At 37.3% G+C, this 19,834-nt stretch overlaps 1 protein-coding gene and 1 long non-coding RNA gene across 11 annotated transcripts in view; one reads left to right on the forward strand and one right to left on the reverse strand.

Moving 5' to 3' along the window:
* Window positions 1-714: 714 nt before the first annotated feature.
* The window catches only part of SCOC (short coiled-coil protein), a 61,012-nt gene continuing 41,892 nt past the window's right edge, over window positions 715-19,834 (reverse strand). The window contains exons 1-4 of one of the 10 annotated variants that reach the window (XM_074338500.1): window positions 6,437-6,567; window positions 4,384-4,455; window positions 3,933-4,016; window positions 715-2,487 (exon numbers count right to left, since the gene is read on the reverse strand). In XM_074338500.1, coding sequence (XP_074194601.1) covers window positions 2,345-2,487; window positions 3,933-4,016; window positions 4,384-4,405 — 249 coding nt within the window. In that variant the 5' untranslated portion in view covers window positions 4,406-4,455; window positions 6,437-6,567 and the 3' untranslated portion in view covers window positions 715-2,344. Of the gene's footprint in view, window positions 2,488-3,932; window positions 4,017-4,383; window positions 4,456-5,259; window positions 6,147-6,206; window positions 6,359-6,436; window positions 6,568-19,834 lie in introns of those variants that run through there. The other 9 variants (XM_019730808.2, XM_019730807.2, XM_074338501.1 and 6 more) reach the window with 9 other exon arrangements.
* LOC141572755 (uncharacterized) overlaps window positions 6,545-19,834 on the forward strand; it is a 147,320-nt gene continuing 134,030 nt past the window's right edge. The window contains exons 1-2 of the long non-coding RNA XR_012498213.1: window positions 6,545-6,614; window positions 13,541-13,581. This is a non-coding gene — a long non-coding RNA (uncharacterized LOC141572755). The remainder of the gene's footprint in view (window positions 6,615-13,540; window positions 13,582-19,834) is intronic.

Consider the following 19,834-nt stretch of genomic DNA (forward strand, 5'->3'; position numbering starts at 1 on the left):
AAATAGTCTTCCTTATAACAAGATGGCTTTTTCCTTTTACCACCTTAATCTGACTGTTTTTTTTTAATGACTGTAATTTTATCCTTTAATAAAGGAGAAAGATAAATGCATTTTGCTTTTTCAGTTGGCCTTTTTAGACTTTTTTAACGTGACCAGGCTAAGGTAGCTTCCTTTGTTTTGAATATTTTTTTATATAGCTTTGCTTCCATTGATTATTTCTCTAGGAAGACATATTACCATATTACTAGAATTAGTAGCCTTTTTGAAAACTTTGCATCTGTGTCCTATACACTTTTTCTGCAAATTAGAATGGTGATAATTAGTGTGACTTGGAAGCTATGGCTGAAAATACCATCTTCAAATTTCTGAATGATTATGTGGGACAAAGTCGGCTAGTTAGTTGGGAGAGAAACTTCTATATCATTTCCTACCATTGATTACTCTTCATCACCTCTTGTTATGGGAGATTAGCCAAACCTAAAAAATACCAGCACCGTGGCAATCGTGGATCCTTCTTTGAATTCCTTGCTTTTATTTTTCAAATTAATGGATAATATCCTGTAACATTTCTTTTAATAAAAACACTATTCCCCTAAACATCCAGTAACTGGTACTTAAATAAGTTATGCTACTTCTCTTGTGGCTTTGAACAACCCTGGATATACCACTGTACTACTATACACCCGTTACTTAGGCAATTAGGCACGACACAGCTCTGAAACAGCTTTTTATTAAACAGCAAAGCAAAACTGCAACACAATTTTAAATGTTTGAAAATTAGGTCACAAAAAGGATGCAAAATGTTTTGCAGTATGACTATTATATACTCATACAGCTAAAGTCATTCATTGAATCGTACACCAATACAAACATCAGATTATTCCATGATTAAAAGTAGGCCAAATCTAATAACTATAAGCTATATTAGTGACTCTTTTTCTATTTAACATTTTAACATCACTTTTGATATTAATTTCCTTAGCAAATGGAATCTACAAACTAAATTGTTAAAAGCTTGAAGAATGACTAAAACTCTGCAAACCAAGTAGGTTAATAGAAAATTCTGGGAGAAGTAAGATAAAATACTGAGAATATTATCAATTAGCATACATGTAAAACTCTCCCATTTTATTCATGATGCTGATACCAATACACAAGGGATTTTGCAAAAATTGATCTTCCGGGTACTATAAATATACTTTAAGACCAAAGTCTTTGTAACTCTTCTAGATACGGTTTATGTGAGGTTAAACTTAATCCACTTTCATATGTTTCCCAAAGATCAGTTCTGTGCCAGAGATGACACAGATCTGGAGTCAAAACGTCCGCAGTTGGTTACTAGTGTTTACGAAGTACTTCTTACATCCTACTTCTACTTTTCCTCAAAATGCTCTCTGTCAAACATCCATAAAACCAGAGGTCAGCTTTTCTGATACCAAGTTATTTTGCATAAAACAAAGTTTTCAACAAATTTTTCCAATTTGACGATTCAGTTTCAAGGAAAGAGTCATTTTTATAGCCTCTGCTTTCAATTGATTCAAGAGAAACCAACAATCCTCTTATTACTAAATACAGTTATGCACCACTTAACGGCAGGAATACATTCTGAGAAAGGTCCTGGGGCAATTCTGTTCTGCTAACATCACAGAGTGCACTTCCCAAACCTAGTGGTACAGCTTACTGCACACCTAGGCCATATGAGCTACCACCCGTCGTATCTGCAATCTGGCGTTGACTGAGACGTCACGATGTGGGTGCATAACTGTATAGCAAATAACAAGTCCCAACCGAGAAAGTATCTTATTTTGGTTAAGTTCAAACAATTAGACTTCAGGCTACTCTCACAGATGATTAACTATTGAAATTGCTATTACACGTGTGAAACCAATTTTTTCCTTCAGGGGCAGGGAAATGGGAAAGAAGCAAATGGTGAAGAGGCACAAGATGGTAGACAAGAGGACACATAAAACTGGGGATTCAGTACATGATTTTGGTCACTTTTTCACAACATGGTGGTTATTTTCTTGTATCTCTTACTATGCCGATAATAAAAGACAGTGCTAAACCTATAAATCAAAGCAAATTTGATAAAACATTATCAAGTTCCATAAATATATGCATTTCTAATTATAAAGTCTCTACAATACATTTTCACATTTTTATAGGCTAACATAATACACAAACTCATGGACGTCTTCTGTTATGCTCTTAATTTTGCCTAGATCTGACATTATAAATATTCAATGAAGCCACAAATAAAAGTACTATAACTTCTGGAATCTATCCAAGTTTTAAACAAAAAAGATCAGCAGCAATTCCGTAAAACAGAAGGGATATCAATCCCTTACTTTCTTTTGCTTTTTGTGTCAGTTGTTTGAAAAACACTAGAAGCTGACATGAGGTTTTCTATATATTGTCCAAGAACTTGGTTTTCTGATTTTAGCTTCAGATTTTCTTCCTTAACTGCATCAACTCTTGCAGAGAGATCTATATTAAAAATTAAAAAAGCCCATTATCAGTACACTGATGGCAATGATTCCATATTATAAAATGCTTAAGATTTATTCTTGAGAGGACAATCCTTAATTATTTATTTTTAAATTCAGATTACTTTAGAAATTAAGGTAAACAAGGTAAAATGAGTGCAAATCAATAGCCAAAATTGCTAAAAAGAGATTTCACATTAGACTAAATATTATTATTTATAAACAGCATTTACATGGAGTAAGTTTTTAAACGGTTATTTAACAAACTAAGGACTTTATTTTTAAAATGTAAATTTGGGTTCATGTGTTATCAACATAAAACCATAATGTCTTCACCAGAAATGCTTAAGTAATGTGGTAGTGAATATAACTGAATCCACATACTGGATATAGAAAGTTGGTTTCCAAGCAATTGGATATTTTGTATTTTTACATTAGCAAGAAATTCAAAAGATGCAGTTCTTGATGAGCAAATAAAACATTATCTCTACTTATTCATTTAACAACTATGTACTGGGTACCTTCTAGAGCCAGGCACTATTCTAGTGGCAACAGTAACAAAACAGAAAGGTTCTTGCCCCCACAGAACTTACATGCTAATATGCATGTGGGCACATGTGCATTTAGGAGGCTCCAAGTGGGGGTCGGGAGAAAAAGAAAGAAGTGTAGGGGTCATAGGAAGCAAAAGGGTAGTTGCCCTTTTATATAGTCAGGGATAGCTATTTTGATAAAGGGAATTTGACCAGAAACCTAACGGAAGTGAGGGGAAGAGCACACAGATATGCAAATAACTGAGGGAAAAAGATTCAAGCACAGGGAAACAGCAGCTAAGACCCTGGGCAGAAGCCCGCTGAAAGAGTAGTAAGGGGTCAGCGTATCTGAAGGAGAATGGAGGAGGCAGAGGTGTGGCTCTGAAAGGCAAAAGGGAGTCTATTTCCAGAGAGTAACCTGGCTTCTATTAACTGAAATGGGAAGCCACTGGAGTGACACGATTGCTCATTCTGGTTTAAAAAGAAAAAAACAACACCTTAATTTCATTAAAAACCAAAAGATGTTTCAGTGTTAGTATGAATTTTCTGCAAGACATTTAGAAAATGGAAAAAGATCAATTCCCTTTAAATCTCTGAGGCTAATTCATTGTTTTTAGTTTAAGTAGACTTAACACAATGTGGGGGCTTAAAATGGGCTCTCATGTACTAACTAGCATTAAGTTAGACCTTAAAGATGGAAGCTTAAGAACACTATTTGACTTTCTTATTGAAGCACATCTATTCTTTAAAATCACCAGCCAAAGCTACAGGCAGGAGGGGAAAAAAAAAAACTATTGAAATGGATTTGAAATTTATACTTTTTAAAATTGTGCACAGTAACAAAATTTAGCAACACAAAGGATTACAATTTCAATTAATTGATGTTATTCAAGAAAACTACAAAATGCAAGCTAACCTTCAAGTGTGTGTTGGAGCTCCAACACTTGATTAATAAGTCGTGTTTTTTCCTCCAGTTCCACCTGATTTTCAGCATCAACTGCTGTAATAAAAAGGTTCAAATTTACTATTTATTAACATTAGGTACCATTAGTGTAGTGTAGCACTGAAAGATCTGCAAAATGTTTTATGTTCATTATCTTACTTGACTTATAAAAGAGCCCTGTGAAGTAAAAAGTTCTATCCCCACATTGCAGATAAGGGCACCAAGGTGAAGATAAAGTGTTTTGCCAACATCTCACAGTTAAGGAACAGAAGCTGCCTTAAATCCTTTTCAGAACTAGAAGGGACATAAATAAGTAATTAGCCAAATCCCAGCCTCTAAAATAAGCTGTTCTTTCCATTACCTAATAAAGCAAAAGCATCCACAAAACAAGGAACATACAAAAAAAGGAAAATAAAGAACATACCATCCATGTCAGCATTCATCATCTTGGATAGCAAACTTTGGGACCTTGGATAGAAAATCCTTGATGACTGATCTGCAATAAGAAAAAGGTAGAAACACAGACACACAGCAATAAAACATAAGCTTGTTTTTTCAAAAGCAAGTGATGTGGTCTAGTAGTGTCCTTTCATATGCATTACTGTTTCTAGGGTTTCCAGGCGGGAATTCCCACCTGTTCTCAGGAAATTGTTTCGCTTTTCCGTTCCTGAATCCCAAGAAAAGTTGGTTGGGAAATTGGGAAAATCGGCTCCTTGAACCCAGATGGTTGGTAGTATCGGCCATCACTTTGTGGAAACAATTCATCGTAGAGAACAGAAAACAGTTTGTATCTCGGGATTCAGGAAAGGGAAAGCAATGAAAATTCCTGAGAACGGGCGGGAATTCCCTCCTGAAAACCCTGTTTCTAAGGATAAAACAACGGGTAAGTAAGCAAAGGATATGTACAAATAGTTTACAAAGAGAAGTTTTAAGTGAACAAGAGAAAATGTTGAATTTCTTGGTAATCAAAGAAATGCATAATGAAATACCACTGCATGTTTATTGTTTTTTAAAAGATCAATGCTAGAAAAGTTATGGAAAACTAAAATAATCTCATTGTGTATTAATATACTAAATGCTTTACATATGTTATTAGTTCATCAAATCAACAGAAGGACATTGCAATTTACAGATGTGAACACTATTAGCTCAGAAAGGCCCTGTATCTTGCCTTACATTTCACGGCCAATGTCTGTACCAAGGTCTAACTTAGGTCTACCTATCAAGTCCTGTACCTTAGGTCTAACTATAAAGTCCTTTTTTCATTATGCAACGGAAGAAACTTTAATATGGCCCTCACCTAAGTTTGCCAAACATCTTACAACTCTTGATGTCAAATTCCTTTGATATTTCTTTTAACTGAAGATAAATTTCATTCCCTTCAAGCTGCATCAATTGTTCGCGTTCGTTCAAGTGTTGACTTCTGGTTACATAAATGCACAAATTAAGTAACTGTTTAGCCAAACGAGGATCTGAACGGGAGTTGACAATAGCTCGCTATATTGAGCTTAATCGACGAGCACCGGCACAGAATATACTGGCATAGCTGTGGCTCCCCAGGCAGGTACGGGGTTGGGAACACAACATAGTGTGTCTTTTAATATTATTACGTCATAGTACTGGAATCGGGATTGCACAACACAGGTCCTGCTTTTCAGGACTGGATCCTCTTCTTTCCAATCCTAAGCCCACAACTTGCTCAGTAGGACCCTTGAGAGAAGCCCCTGAAGAAACTGACCCGGGAGCTGCTCTACGCGCCTGGAAAGACGTCGCCAGCCCTCACCGTACCGCGCCCTCGCCACCCTCCCCGCCTCGGCGTCCTCTCCCCCACCTCCCCGGCTCTCGGCAGGGCAGCCACGGCCAGGTGTAGGCGTGCCAGGCCCCATCGCACCCAAACGCCTCTCCCGCAGGCCCATCTCAGGGCGGGCGGGGACGGAGGGGGCCTGGACAACTGCCTTCGACTCAGGAGCGGCGGGGAGGAGGCAGCAGGGTGTCCGCGTCAGGAACGGCGGGCCGCCCCACCCCAAAGGAATCTCTGGGCCCAAAACGGAGAAGATGAGAAAAAGAGGTTGCGCAGGGGCCCTGCAGGGAGCCAGGCCTCAGCCGCCCACCAAACGCCCACGCCCGAGGATGCTCGCCCCGGGGCCCCGGGGCGCCGAGCCGCGCCTCCAGCCCGCCCCGCCCTCGGCGGTACCGAGGCAGCAATTCTAGTCGCCCGGGAACTCCGCAGCCCCCGACTGCCCTCACCTGCAGTTGGAGACCCCGGGAGGCGGGAGGATGGGGAAGAAGACTCACGCCCAAACACTTGGCCCAACTGACATCGGCAGCTCCTCCCTCTCCGCTCACAGAGCGTGCGCCCAGACGGGAGTCCCGCCTCGTCCTGCCCCATCGCCCGCCAATCCCCACTCAGGAAGGCACGCCTGCGCATTAGCTGCCCGACGCCCCAATCATCCTTTCTCAAAGCTCCGGGATCCCACCTTTTGCCACAAAAGGACATTGGCATCCAATCAGGATTGAGGTAGTTGTGGGCGGGTCCGGGAAGAGCAACAGCCAATGACAGCACAAAAGCGAAGTTAAGGGTGAGAAAGTCTGTCAAAGTTAAGCATCTCTTCAGTCTCGCTTGGTAGGAGCCTGAAAATTGAGGTCAGAAAGAAGGTTGGTAAAAACAAACACTGGGCGAGAGAGAAATCATTGAAATTTAAGAAAAGGGCATTTGTGTCTATAACAGATAAAACCAATGCAATACCGTGGTTCCTCAATTGTAAAAGACGTGTGTGTGTGTGTGTGTATATATATATATATATACATGTGTGTGTGTGTGTATATATGTATATATATTCATATATATATATGAATATATATACATATACATATGTATATATATAATTATATATATATATATATATATATATATATATATATATATATATATATATATATATATATATATATAATTTTAAATTCCCCAAGTCGGAAAGCTCGTAAGTGTATCTCTAGTGGATTAGTGGATTGTTCCTCTCTGCATCCTCCCCAGACTCTTATAAAATATGTAACGCACCTGGCCACTTAATAATATTTTAGAGTTGAGAAAATGCCTTGATGCCTTAGTACTTTGGTATGTAGCGCTTTCTCTCACTTTATTCCATGTTGATCTTCACAGCACACACAGAAACTGAAGTTTAAGAGTAAACAAAGGTCATAACACGCAATGTGAAATGCTATTATGTGCCAGCCTTTACGATGTGATGTAATTTTGGCTTGACACCGTTCGTAGATATCCAGCACTTGACATAAAGCAGATCCTGCTTGTTTTTAACATATGTTGAGTACAAGGTAGTAATACCTCACTGTTTTGGCTTTGGCACATTTTTCTGAGTTGTAGAGGTTAGACTTATGTCAACCTGTTTCTTGACTTTTTACTTCTGGCACAGTTTGCTGACATGTGGACTTAATCCTTTTAAGGACTATATAAAATACGTTAAAAAGTGTACATTTCGGTAGTGTTAAGTATATTCACATTGTTCTTCAGCCAATCACGAGCATTCTTTTCATCTTGCAAAATATAAACTCTATACCCATTAAACAACAATTCCCCATTTAGCTGTCCCCCCAGCACCTGGCAACCGCCATTGTTTTTGTCTATGAATATGACTGTTTCAGGTTCCTCATGTAAGTGGAATCAAACAGTATTTGTCTCTTTGTGACTCACTTATTTCACTGAGCATAACATCTTCAAGGTTCATCCATGTTGTAGCATGTATCAGAATTTCTTTCCTTTTTAAACCTGAACAATATTTCATTATATTTTGTTTATCCATTTATTCATCGGTGCACACTTGGGTTCCTTCCACCTTTTAACTGCTATAAATACTGCTATGAACATGGTGTGTGCAAATATCCGTTTGAGAGCCTGCCTTCAATTCTTTGAGGTATATATCCAGAAGTGAAATTATTAGATCATGTGGTAGTTGTTTTAAAAGCAATTTTTTAAAAGGTGGTATTGACATAAGAATAGACAAAAAGAAAATTAGTGGAGTCCCTGTACCTGGAAGTTGTATACAATAAAGGTGTCTGATAAGAAACAGGTGCTGGTGAGGTTATGGGAAAGACCTTTACTGTTGGGAGTGTAAATGGTACAATGTCTTTGTTAATTGGCAATGAAAAAGAAACATTATGGTGGTTCTAGTTAAATTGGCTATTCATATAAAAAATATGAAATTAGATCCAGCCACACCACAAATGAAAGTAAATTCCAAGTGAAGTAAATGTAAAATGTGAAAACAAAACTCTACACTTTTAGAAAACAGTTATCTTTATGACATCACCATACAGAAGAATTTTTTAAACCAGACTAAACAGTGCTATTCGTTAAGGAAAATATTTTAAATTTTGATTGTTTTATAATCAGCAGAGCTAAAAATTTTGAAAACAGAAAAGAAGACATTTTAATCGAGTTAAAAACAAGCCACAGTCTGGGAGAATATAGTAAAGCTCTGAAAATATAAAGAATTCTGACAATTTGAGATTTAAAAATATTCAAATAACATAAATAGGCAACTGACAGGAGAGGAAAACTGAATGCCAGAAAGATTTTTACTAATGTTTACCTTAACTAGTAATCAGGGAAATTCATAGTAAAACAAGATAAAAATGTCAGTTGATTCAGAAGATACAAAATCCTAATTAAAAAACCAAACTGATAGAACTGCAAAAGAAACTATCCCACAGCTGTAGTTGGAGAGTTCGTCAACCCCGTCTCTGTAATTTGTAAAACAAGTATCCATAAAATCAGTAAGGATACAGAACCCAGGTCCCAAGCTTGGCTTTGCCTTAGAATCACCTGGGAATCTCTTAATTCCAAAGAACAGGCTACACCCCAGGCTTATTAAATCACAATCTCTAGGGTTGGGCTACAGGTGTTAATATTTTTGGAAGATATGCAGGTCATTCCAACAGAGTGCAGGCAAATTTGGGAACTATTGATAAAAAAGACCTGACCAATCTCATCAACTAATTTGTCCTAATTGACATTTATAAAATATTTCACCCAATAACTAGAGAACACACCTTTTCAGATGCACAAGAAATATTCAACAAAATGGACCATAATGTATCATGAAACAAACCTGAACAAATTTAAAATGATTAAAGTCATACAAAATATTTTCTCTGCTCACAAAGATATTAAACTAGAAACCAATAACAGATGTGTGAAAAAATTGAAAACTAAACTATGCACTTCTAAAGAAATTATGGGTCACAGGTGAAGTCATAAGAGAAATTAGAAAATACTTTTAAATTAAAATGTAAACATGTCAAAATTTGTGAGATGCAACTAAAGCAGTGCTTAGAGAATTTTTTTTTTTTTACCATAAAATGCTTATATGAGAAAACAAGGAAAGTTTCAAATCAAGAGTCTAAGTGTTCACTTTAAAAACTTAGAAAAAGAAGAGTAAATTAAACTCAAAGCAAGCAGAGGGAAGAAAATGATATAGAGCAAAACCCAACCTTATTGAAAAACTATAAAATAGAAAACAATGAAACCAAAAAGTGATTCTTTTAAAGGAACAATAAAATTAAAAGCTCTAGGCAGACTTATCTAGGAAAAAATGGGAGAAGACACATAAATTACAGATAGCAAGAATGATCTATCATTGTAGATTCTATAAACATTAAAAGGCTTATAAGGGAATATTATGAACAATCTTATGCCAATAAATTTGATAATTTAGATGAAATGGACAAATCCCTTGAAAAGAAAAAATATAAAAGCTCACTCAAGAATAGCATGATATGAATAGCTCTGTATCTATATTTTTAATGTCATTATTAAGTTAACCTTCCCACAAAGAATACTCCAGATACCAATGAATTCACTGGTAAATTCTTCCAAATATGTTGAGAAATTATACCAATTCTATACAAACTCTTCCAGAAAGTAAAATAGGAAAGAACACTTTCCAACTCATTTTATGAGAACAGCATTACCTTTATACAAAAATCAGACAAAGCCTTAGAAGATGTAAAATTGAACATAGACCCGGAAGTCCTGAGCAAATTATTAGGATACAATACAATATAAAAATTGCCCCTCAACAGAGAGCCTGGACAATTGTGGTTCTGGTCCCATGAGTTTCACTTCTCTTAGTAATTATGGTCTAAAGCTGATTCTAAAATTCATGTGGAAAAACAAATGACCTAGAATAACCAAAACAATTTTGTAAAAGAAGCACAAAGTTAGAGGACTTATACTACATTATTTAAAGTCTTATTATAAAACTGAAGCAATAAAATAAATGGAGCATCCAGTATAAAGATAGACACTCAGATAAATGAAAGAGAATAGAATCTAGGAATCACCCCACACATAATACATATGATCAGTTGACTTTCACAGTGGTACCAAGGTAATTCTATGAGAAAGGGGCTGGAACAACTGGAAATCAGTCTGGGGAACATGAAATTCAGCACCTACCTTATAGCATACACAAAAGTATTAATTCAAAATGGATCACAGACTGAAACATAAAAGCTAAAACTATAAATCTTCTAGAAGAAGACAGAAAAGAAAATCATTGTCCTCTTGGAGACTGCAAAATTTTTTGAGAAAGGTCACAAAAAAACCATACTATAAAAGAAAAAGTGATTACTTAAACTTTATAAAAATTAAAAATTTCTGCTCTTTGAAAGAAACCATTGAGAAAATGAAAATATAATCTATAGACTGGGGGAAAATAGTCACAATACAGCATCTGATAAAGGACTTGAATTAAGGATATCTCAGAACTCTTTCAGTCAATAACAGAAAAACATCCCAGTAAAATAATGGAATACTAGTCGGCAATAAAAGGGAACAAACTGCTGATGTAGGTGAATCTGAATTATGCTGAGTAAAACTAGCCAGACAGAAAATGTATAGACTGTATGATTTTATTAGTTTAAAGTTCTAGAGCAAACAAAACTTATCTGTTGTAGTGGAAGTTAGGTCAGTGATTGCCTGGGGTTGGAGACAAGTGAAGGGGTTGACTGGAAAGGTATGAGGGAACTTTCTAGTGTTCTATAATAGCTTAACTGGAGTGGTAGTTACACAGTGTATACAATTGTCAAAAGTCATCTCCTGTAACTTACAATGTGTGTATTGCATTATATATTATTTTTCTTCAATAAAACCAATTATTTTAATGAGAAGACTATCCAGGATTTCTTTAGGGTTTGAAATATGCTAGGTATGTTACATGTGTTATTTTACTCAGTCATCAAACAACCCAATCATCTAGGTATTAATCCCATTTTACAGATGAGGAAATCAAGGTTCAAAGAGTGCCTTGTCCAACAGTGATGGGCTGAATTGAAACCTATCTTTTTATTTGTAAAATGAGTATCATAATACCTACTGTACTGAATTGTTATTAGGATTGTTAGAGTTAAGTAAAAATAAAGGACTGCAAAGACTTTCCAAATTGAAATGACTTTGGAACCACAGCCGAAAGAAGATGGGTTGGAACTGGAAGCCTCAACCTAACCAGTTCAAGTTCCTACTAAGACAAAAATATCAGCATTCTCCATAGGGCTTAAACAAGACCCAGGGGCTCATAGTGTAATAGTCAAAATGTCTGGGATCCAGTCCACAATTATTCAGTTTATGAAGAACTATGAAAAATCTCAATTCACATGAGAATAACAATCAACAGATACCAACGCTAAGATGGCACAAATGTTGAAATTATCTGAAAAAGATTTTTAAGCAGCTATTTAAAAATACTTGAAAAAGCAATCACAAATATCCTGAAATCGAAGTTATAATTGAAAGTATAAGCAACATAATAGAATCTATAAATAAAACCAAATGGAAATTTTATGTCTGCAAAATAAAATAATTGAAATTAAAAACTGTCTGCAAAGACTCAATGGCAGGTTGCAGATGAAAGAGGAAAGCGCAAACGTGAAGATACCTCAGTAGAAATCATCCGGTCTGATCAACAGGATTAAAAATGATTGAGGAAATAAAACAACAACCCCAAAAGCTCAGGAATGAGAGATAACAAAAGATGTAGCATTTGTGTCATCAGACTCCCCAAAGGAAAGATTGCATGGTACTGTTATATAGTTGAAGAAATAAAGGCTTTCCAAGTTTGGGAAAAGATAACATAAGGGGAAGGGATGATTAGGAAAATAATGTCTAAAAGGCTCTGGGAGTGAGGTATCATGGGAAAGATTTTTTGAGAAGCTGATGGAAACACTGAGCACCGACATTACTAACATCACAAAGGGAACCTGCCAGACTGTGTTTATTTTCTGATGGAAGAATGCACCACCACCTTTGAAATGTCTTGCCAAAAAAAAAAAAAGGCAAGAAAGAAAATTGCAACATGATCTGATCAAGCCCTAACAGTAGCAGTGTAACACAAAATACAGAGGACAGAGATATGTGTTAAATCTACCTCCTGGATTAAAGTAGCAGAATCTGGCTATGGAAAACAACAACAAACAAACAAACAAAATTACACACACACACACACACACACACAGTCCCTTTAACAAAAAGAAAATAATTTGCACTAGGGGAAAAAAGAATGGAAAGAAAAACAGACAAAAATCCTATGGCTTATTTTGGATGATAAAACCATCTAAAAGATGGAAGAAAATGATTGCCATAAAGTAGAATATGGTTATTTCATAATATTCTGGGATTTTTTAAAATCCCAGAACCAAACATGTATCTTGCTAGATAATTTAAACTTTAAAGGAAGTCTAAGACAAACTGTCCAAAAAAAGATAACATAGAAAATGATAATCATGTTAGAGAGCAATATAACATTCACAAAATGTTGCAAAATGGATAAACAGTTGCTGATAATTAAGATGTGCCCTTGAATAGAAAAAATTATCATTGAAATAACAAAAATGTGACCAAAAAAAATAAGTACACCCAAGTGAATATAAAAAGGGAGCTGAAATTTTGGCCAACCAGTCATGAAGTGAACATTCTTTAAACTATCTACTTACTTTATACAGCATTCCATAGTTGCATTATATTTTTCAGTTAAAAAATGGTTTAAAAGTAGCCACAAGTTTTCCTCTGAATATGGAAAATATGCAAGTACAAATAGAAACTACTGAAATTGAATAGAAATATTTGATTATAAAATGAACATTCATGTGATCTGGGATATGCACATATTAATATCATAAGCCATCTTAATAATGGCATAAAGTTAAAATATTCTTCATAGAGAATGGGGAACTCCAAATTGAAAATTATTGTTACAAAGCTATGAAGTATGTGAGGAAGAAATGATAAATAATAAAATAGAGAACTTCTAAGATCATTTTGATGTTCCAGTCTGACATACTCTCTTCATGCACATGAAAACTTATTTGTCTTAAGTAATTAGAGGGTTCTAAACATACGGTAGGTATTTTAAAGTGAAATATGCTAAATGGAGTCATTTTGATAAATTTCAAGTGTAACCAGGTGTGTTCCCTGATACTTTAAGCTCATTGATTTGCAAAATGTGTTTCATCTCATTCCTAAATAAGAAGTCTCATTTTTCTTTTTACTTATTTTTTTCCTTTGAAAGGTTACTGAATTCATTGGAGAATGAGTGTTGTCCCAAATTTGGTGAGTAAAGAATATTTTCTACTTGCTGAAACTTGGTTTCAAAACTAGACTTAATAGTATGCCGTACTATTTGGTAAATGAAGTTCCTCATGTATACTTTTCTCAAGAGTATAGTTTCCTGATAATAACCGATAGTTAGCGAATTTGATCGGAGTTATTTTCTTTCATTTGTTCAATAGAGAAAAAGAAATTACCGGTATAGTTTTAGAGTTTCTCAAATGAGATTTAGAAGGACATTGGGGTCTCCATGGAATCAAGCTTTGAACTTTATGAAAAAAAAAAAAGAAAAGAATTAGGAATGATTATGCAGTCTTGATGCTTGTTTTTCCTGTAGACAAAGTTGCTTATCAGTGTTTCCCTAAGATTGGTTCTTATGCCACGTGTTGTATAAGATGAGCTTTTAAAAATAGTGACATATTTTATTGTAATTGAAAAATACGAATAATACAACCAACCCTCAATTTGCAGATGTGGTTGCCTAGAACAAGCCAACTTCAAATTGATGTTAATTAAATGATTAATTTACTATGCCCAAACTGTAATGCTGGTATGCAAATGACTGTTTGGAAAACCCTGATCTATCAAAAGTGCAACAGGCATTGGTTTGAAGAAGAGCAAACCTGGGTTCCAGTTCGGGCTCAACCAATATTTGCTCATTCAATCCTTCATATATATATTAGTTAGAAAGTTTATTTTAGTATTTATTATGAGCTATAGATACTATAGAATTTCCAAATGTTTGAAATTGACCATAAGCCTGTGGAGGAGGTAACTTTATTATAGACACGTTTCCTCAAATGAGGGATTAGAATAGAGTTAATTCTGCTTTTCTAATATTGAATAAAATAACATTGAGGAATTAATCAAATAACACTACCAATGAGTGATAGTGGATTGTTCCCCATATTTAGAAGTGAACCTTTGATGCTTTGGCTGTGTCTGACCGTTGTATCCTTAGCAACGTTCCTGCCATAGGTTCTGAAAGTTTTCCTGATTTCTTAGAACCACTTCATTCTAGCTTTTTATGATTTGAGTTTTCTGTGATTCTCTGTATCTGAACCTACTATTATCAATCATTTCAGCTGGGTACATGTTCCACTAAATTATTATAAAATAATCTGCTTTAAAATCAAGACTAATCATTGGGCTCTGGAAGCATAAAGGGGATTCTGTTTTAATAAGACAAAGTGATTGTTAGAAGGGCACAGGAGTCAAAGCTGCAGTGATAACTAGTATTTTATAAAAGAACACACATGAGTTGCTAGGAAGGCTCTAAAATGCTAGGCTGCTAATAGATTTTCTTACTTTCAATACACAAGCATAATCCTCCTAGTTTTCTGTTTCCCAGGTAACCGTTTACACTAAAAATAATCAACGTGGGGAAGTTCTGTCAGGCTGTGTCAGGATCTGAGATTTTGCATGACATACAAGCTAATAAGTTAGCCTGCTGCGATTTCATGGATGCTGGAAGAGGAAATGAGATTCCTGGTCAGTCTAAGGACTCTGTTACTCACTGCTTACCAGCAACATTACTTTATGTGGGTTTGCTTCTGTCCCCCAAGTCCCACGGTGGAGAGCCAGCACCCCAGATAGGTGCCTGCACACGCAGTGGGTTATGGAACAGGAGAGGGACGCTGAGCCCAGGGAAACTTGCTTTTACAGCAAGTGGAAGCAAGTTCTATGTTCTGCCAGGGGGAGGCAATCCCTCATGCTTGGGTGGCTCTCTGCAAACACACCCTGAGAAATGGCCCTGGTAAAGGTCAGAAAGGGCCTTGTGCTCTTGGCATGGCAGCAAAAGCATCCAGTGACACTCAGGGCCCACAGCGGATGGCCTCGCCCCAAAACCTCTAACTCCAATACTCTTTAGTTCTGTGACAAAGTTCTGTTTTTCTTCTTCTTTCCTTATACAATCATCTCAAGGGAAATACTGCAAAATGTCTCATAAAATGTTGGAATGCCTATAAGTAAAAGAGGAAGAGGACTACAGTAGTTGGTAATGGAAGAAGCATCAGAAGTCAATAGCACGATAATAATAGTATGTTTAAAATAAATCAAGTCATATTTTGTAGCTCTCCCCTACCCTTTCTTTTTCACTATTTCACCAAACTTTGCAAAGATCAGAAAGAAGCACGCACCTGTTTGTGGCTTGTTGGAAAACAAATGGTTACAATTAATCCTTGCCAAGATAGTTAGACACCCTCATCCCAGCAAAAGCAGATAAAGCCTTCCCCAGCTTGAAGCAGAGACTTGGCTGGGCTCCCTTTCTTCTCTAGTGATACTAGAAAATAAGAGAAAGCCTTGCTCCTAAGGGGTCGGGGCTTTGCCTGTGTCCTGCTCACGAACGACCTGCATGTCTGTTCTAAAAGCTGATGACACCCATTGAAATCAGTTCAAGCCCCCTTAAAGCTGCAGAAGAAATAGCTCCTCGAGTTATGGTAGAAGACTAGAACTCTTGCTGCTCGTCCTTAATGGTGGAATTGTGAGTTCTGGACTTTGAAGCAGGTTTTCTTTATCTGCTACGTGAAGCAAATTATAAGAAAATATCAAGCAGCCTTCATTTGGGGAGAAAATTGATAATGGCCGTCAGAGGTATTGTGGAGTCCACCCTTCTCATCCACCCAAGTTTCTTCAGAGGAGCGCTCTGTGGGTCTTCGTGTTTCAGGAAATTAATTGCTCTGAGAACATTGTTTCTCCCATCCAAGGGTTTTACGTTCAAATACATTTTAATATTTTTTTCTAGCAAGCATCATTTGGCCACAGCCCAGCTCGGCATTTTAACATTTTTGTGCTAGCACCTCTATGCTTCAGTCTGGGATTTGATGTAAAAGGTATACAGTCTACTCTTAACGTCACCTCAGAAAATTGTCATCAACTCAAAAAGCACTGGCCCTTGCTGGGTTGCAAGTGACTATCTACAAATATGGGACTGATGCTGCTTGCCCTAATTGTCTGCTGGGAAGGTGACATAAGAAAATCTGAGGGAAAGTTGCATGGCATGGTGGCCTGTAAGCACTGATCGTATCTGAATGGAGACCTCCTCTCCCTGAAGGCACCGTCTGATCTTCAATAATGTAGCCTCCTTGCCAAGCACATGTGTCCATAAATACTGGTTGAATGCATGAAATGTTCTGCTCTGGGTCCTGACTTTTTCTGTCTCATAAAAAGCAGTCATGTTTGTGCTACTGTCACTTCAGAGCTCACATTACTTTCTATCAAATTATCTTATGGCCCCTCATCACATCTCTGTGAGAAGTAATTTTCCTTACGGTTTCAGTCGTGGCTCTTCACATTCACAGAGCATTAGACACACATAGCACATCACCTAGAGTGACCACTGATGTCACCCCATCATAACATATGTCTCCGACAACTGTCAGAAGATATTCACAATCAATTAACAGACACCCTGAATGCCATTTAAGGGCCATAGTTAGGGAACTGCTGGTGACCATAATATTTATGTATTCTCTTTGAGATGGTACACTGGTGACCTCTAGTGGGGAAATTGATTCAAAATAAGTTTTCTAATATGTGGAAGTAAGCTATTAATCCTGACACAAGTGCTGGTTTTGAGATGCATGCGAAAATTCCGGTGCTAGGATTAGGGACATCTATCAAAACATCACTATTGCCCTTTGCAGTTTCAGTGATGCATGCAAACATTGTCTTGGAAAAATGAAACGTAGAGAGTGGTAAATTTAGTTATAAAACACACAGTCTCCGAGGGTGGAGAGCGAGGGACATGGGACATAAATTGTAAAGGCCACGCTTCAGCACAGTCATACTTATTTGCTTTACTTTTGTTTTTATTTTGAAACAATCTCAACTACCCCAAATCGGCCACTATGCCAAGAAGGATTGTTTTTTCCCTGAGCAATCGGAGAGTAAGTTGTCAAACCAATACCCCATCACCCTGGGTACCTCAGTGCCTGTTTCCTGCAAACAAGGACTTTCTCCTTCACAATCGCATCGGAACCAACAAAACCAGGACAGTGACAGCCATACATGACTCCCACCTAATCTTCCAAGTGCACAGACGTTTCACCGGTCGTCTTGACAATGTCCATGATAGCAAAAGCATCTGGTTTGGCGCCACGCACTGCATTTACCTGTCACGTCGCTTTAGCCTCCTTCAATCCTGAACAATTCCTCAATCCTTACTTGACGTTTATGACCTTGATACTTTAAAGATTATAGGATAGCTATTTTGTACAATGTTTCTTAATATTAGTAAGTTGACAAGACTATCACAGAAGTGATGCTGTGTTCTTCTCATTGCACGCTGCCAGTGGTACGTAGTTTCTACGTATCCCTTCCGAGTGAGGTTAACTTTGGTGCCTTGATTATGGGGGTGTCTTACTCCATTTTCTCTTAATTAGCAAGTCTTTGGGTGGGAGAGATGTTTTGAGATTGTAAATATTCTATTTCACATTAAACTTTGTTTATTTCAGAATAGACTCATGGTTTCCTAATTTATTGAGTGGATTATAATCTTCTTTATATCCTTAGAGAAGGAGAAGAGAAAGAGCTACATAGGATCGCAAAATCTTTTCTATGTGGTATTTTAATCAAGTGTGTAGAGATTCTATTTCTACTGCCTTGTGTCATTAAAATTCTCACTTACACTGACTTCTGTTCTTCTCTTGTAAATTACTCTCCACAAGTGAGATAGGGAGGGATGGCCAACAAGGAAAAATATTCCTTTACTCGTTCAAATATTTAACAAATATTTCATGAAAGCCTGCTGTGTACCAGGCGCTTGGATCAGGCTGTAAGTCGGGCGCGTCTGCTTGGAGCTGGGAGCGGGGCTCCTCTGGCAGTGAAGGCCTGCTGGATGCTCGCAGAAGGCCGGTGCAGACAGTATGTGCTCCTGTTACCACACGGCTGGCCTTGCCAAGGTTGTTACCTCTCATTTCTCTCAGAAGATGGGGGCGTTACTACACCGAACGTTGGTATTTTCACAGAGCTCTCAAATTCAGGACTCACATTAGGATTATGATCTGAACTTCTACGTATCAGATCGAACAGCTTGACAAAATGGGGATGCAGAACAGAGCTGTTCTTGTCACTTCTGTACTGTTTCTCATAACGCTGCCTCCTCGTTTAAAGTAATACACCAGCCCGTTTGGTCTCATTTTCAACATTCTAGAGAGGTAGAGTCGTCGGAGCAGCTTTAACTCTGTGCGTGACGCCATGGCTTTTTCTCCCTTTTCCCCCATTTCCTCCACAAATCGTTTTGACCATTCTGTTTTGTCTTTCCTGTGTCTTTCCCGCTCTTTTGATGGCCTTCTGTGGCCTTCTTTCTCCCTGCTGTGCCTCCCTCACCCCCCCCCCCACATCTGTGTTATCCCCAGCCCCCCCTTTTCTTCTCTCTATCCTGATCTCATGGCCTGACCTTTGCACTTTTTGCTTCTCTGCTCCAACCACTGACTAAACTCATAAGACAACAATACAATAGGCAGAGTAGAGAGAAAGGAATAACATCACTAACCTGAGTTGAATATTTTTTTGGAAAAGTTTTAGTCTCATTATTTTAAGTACATGGAAAGGAAGTCTTTGGCTCAGATAAGTTCAGGTTTAAGCACTTACAACTTGAATATTACTGGATAGTTAAAATCATTGCTGACAAGTCTTATGAACTGTTCATATACAAATATTGCTGCTAAGGCTAGTATTTCCTTTGTTTATTATTCATTTATGGAGTGTGCTTTTTCCTTAGTAGCATTGAGATGGAATATTTACATAGTCTCAAAATATCTCTCCCCCTAAATTCTTGCTAATTATTAAGAGAAAATGGAGTAAGACACCCCCGTAATCAAGGCACCAAAAGTTAACCTCACTCGGAAGGGATAAGTAGAAAGCACATACCACTGGCAGCGTGCAATGAGAACACAGCAGCATTTCTGTGATTGTCTTGTCAACTTATTAATATTAAGAAACATTTTACAAAATAACTTCCCTATAATCTTTAGAGTATCAAGGTCATAAGCGTCAATTAAGGAATTATTCTGGATCAAAAGAGGCTAAAGCGACGTGACAGGTAAATGCAGTGTGTGGCTCCAAACTGGATGCTTTTGCTATCATGGACATTGTCAAGACGACCGGTGAAATGTCCATGCACTTGGAAGACTAGGTGGGAGTCATGTATGGCTGTCACTGTCCTGGTTTTGTTGGTTCCGATGCGATTGTGAAGGAGAAAGTCCTTGTTTGCAGGAAATAGGCACTGAGGTACCCAGGGTGATGGGGCATTGGT

This window comes from Rhinolophus sinicus, linkage group LG07 (assembly GCF_036562045.2).
Source record: "Rhinolophus sinicus isolate RSC01 linkage group LG07, ASM3656204v1, whole genome shotgun sequence".
In the NCBI taxonomy this organism is placed as follows: Eukaryota; Metazoa; Chordata; class Mammalia; order Chiroptera; family Rhinolophidae; genus Rhinolophus; species Rhinolophus sinicus.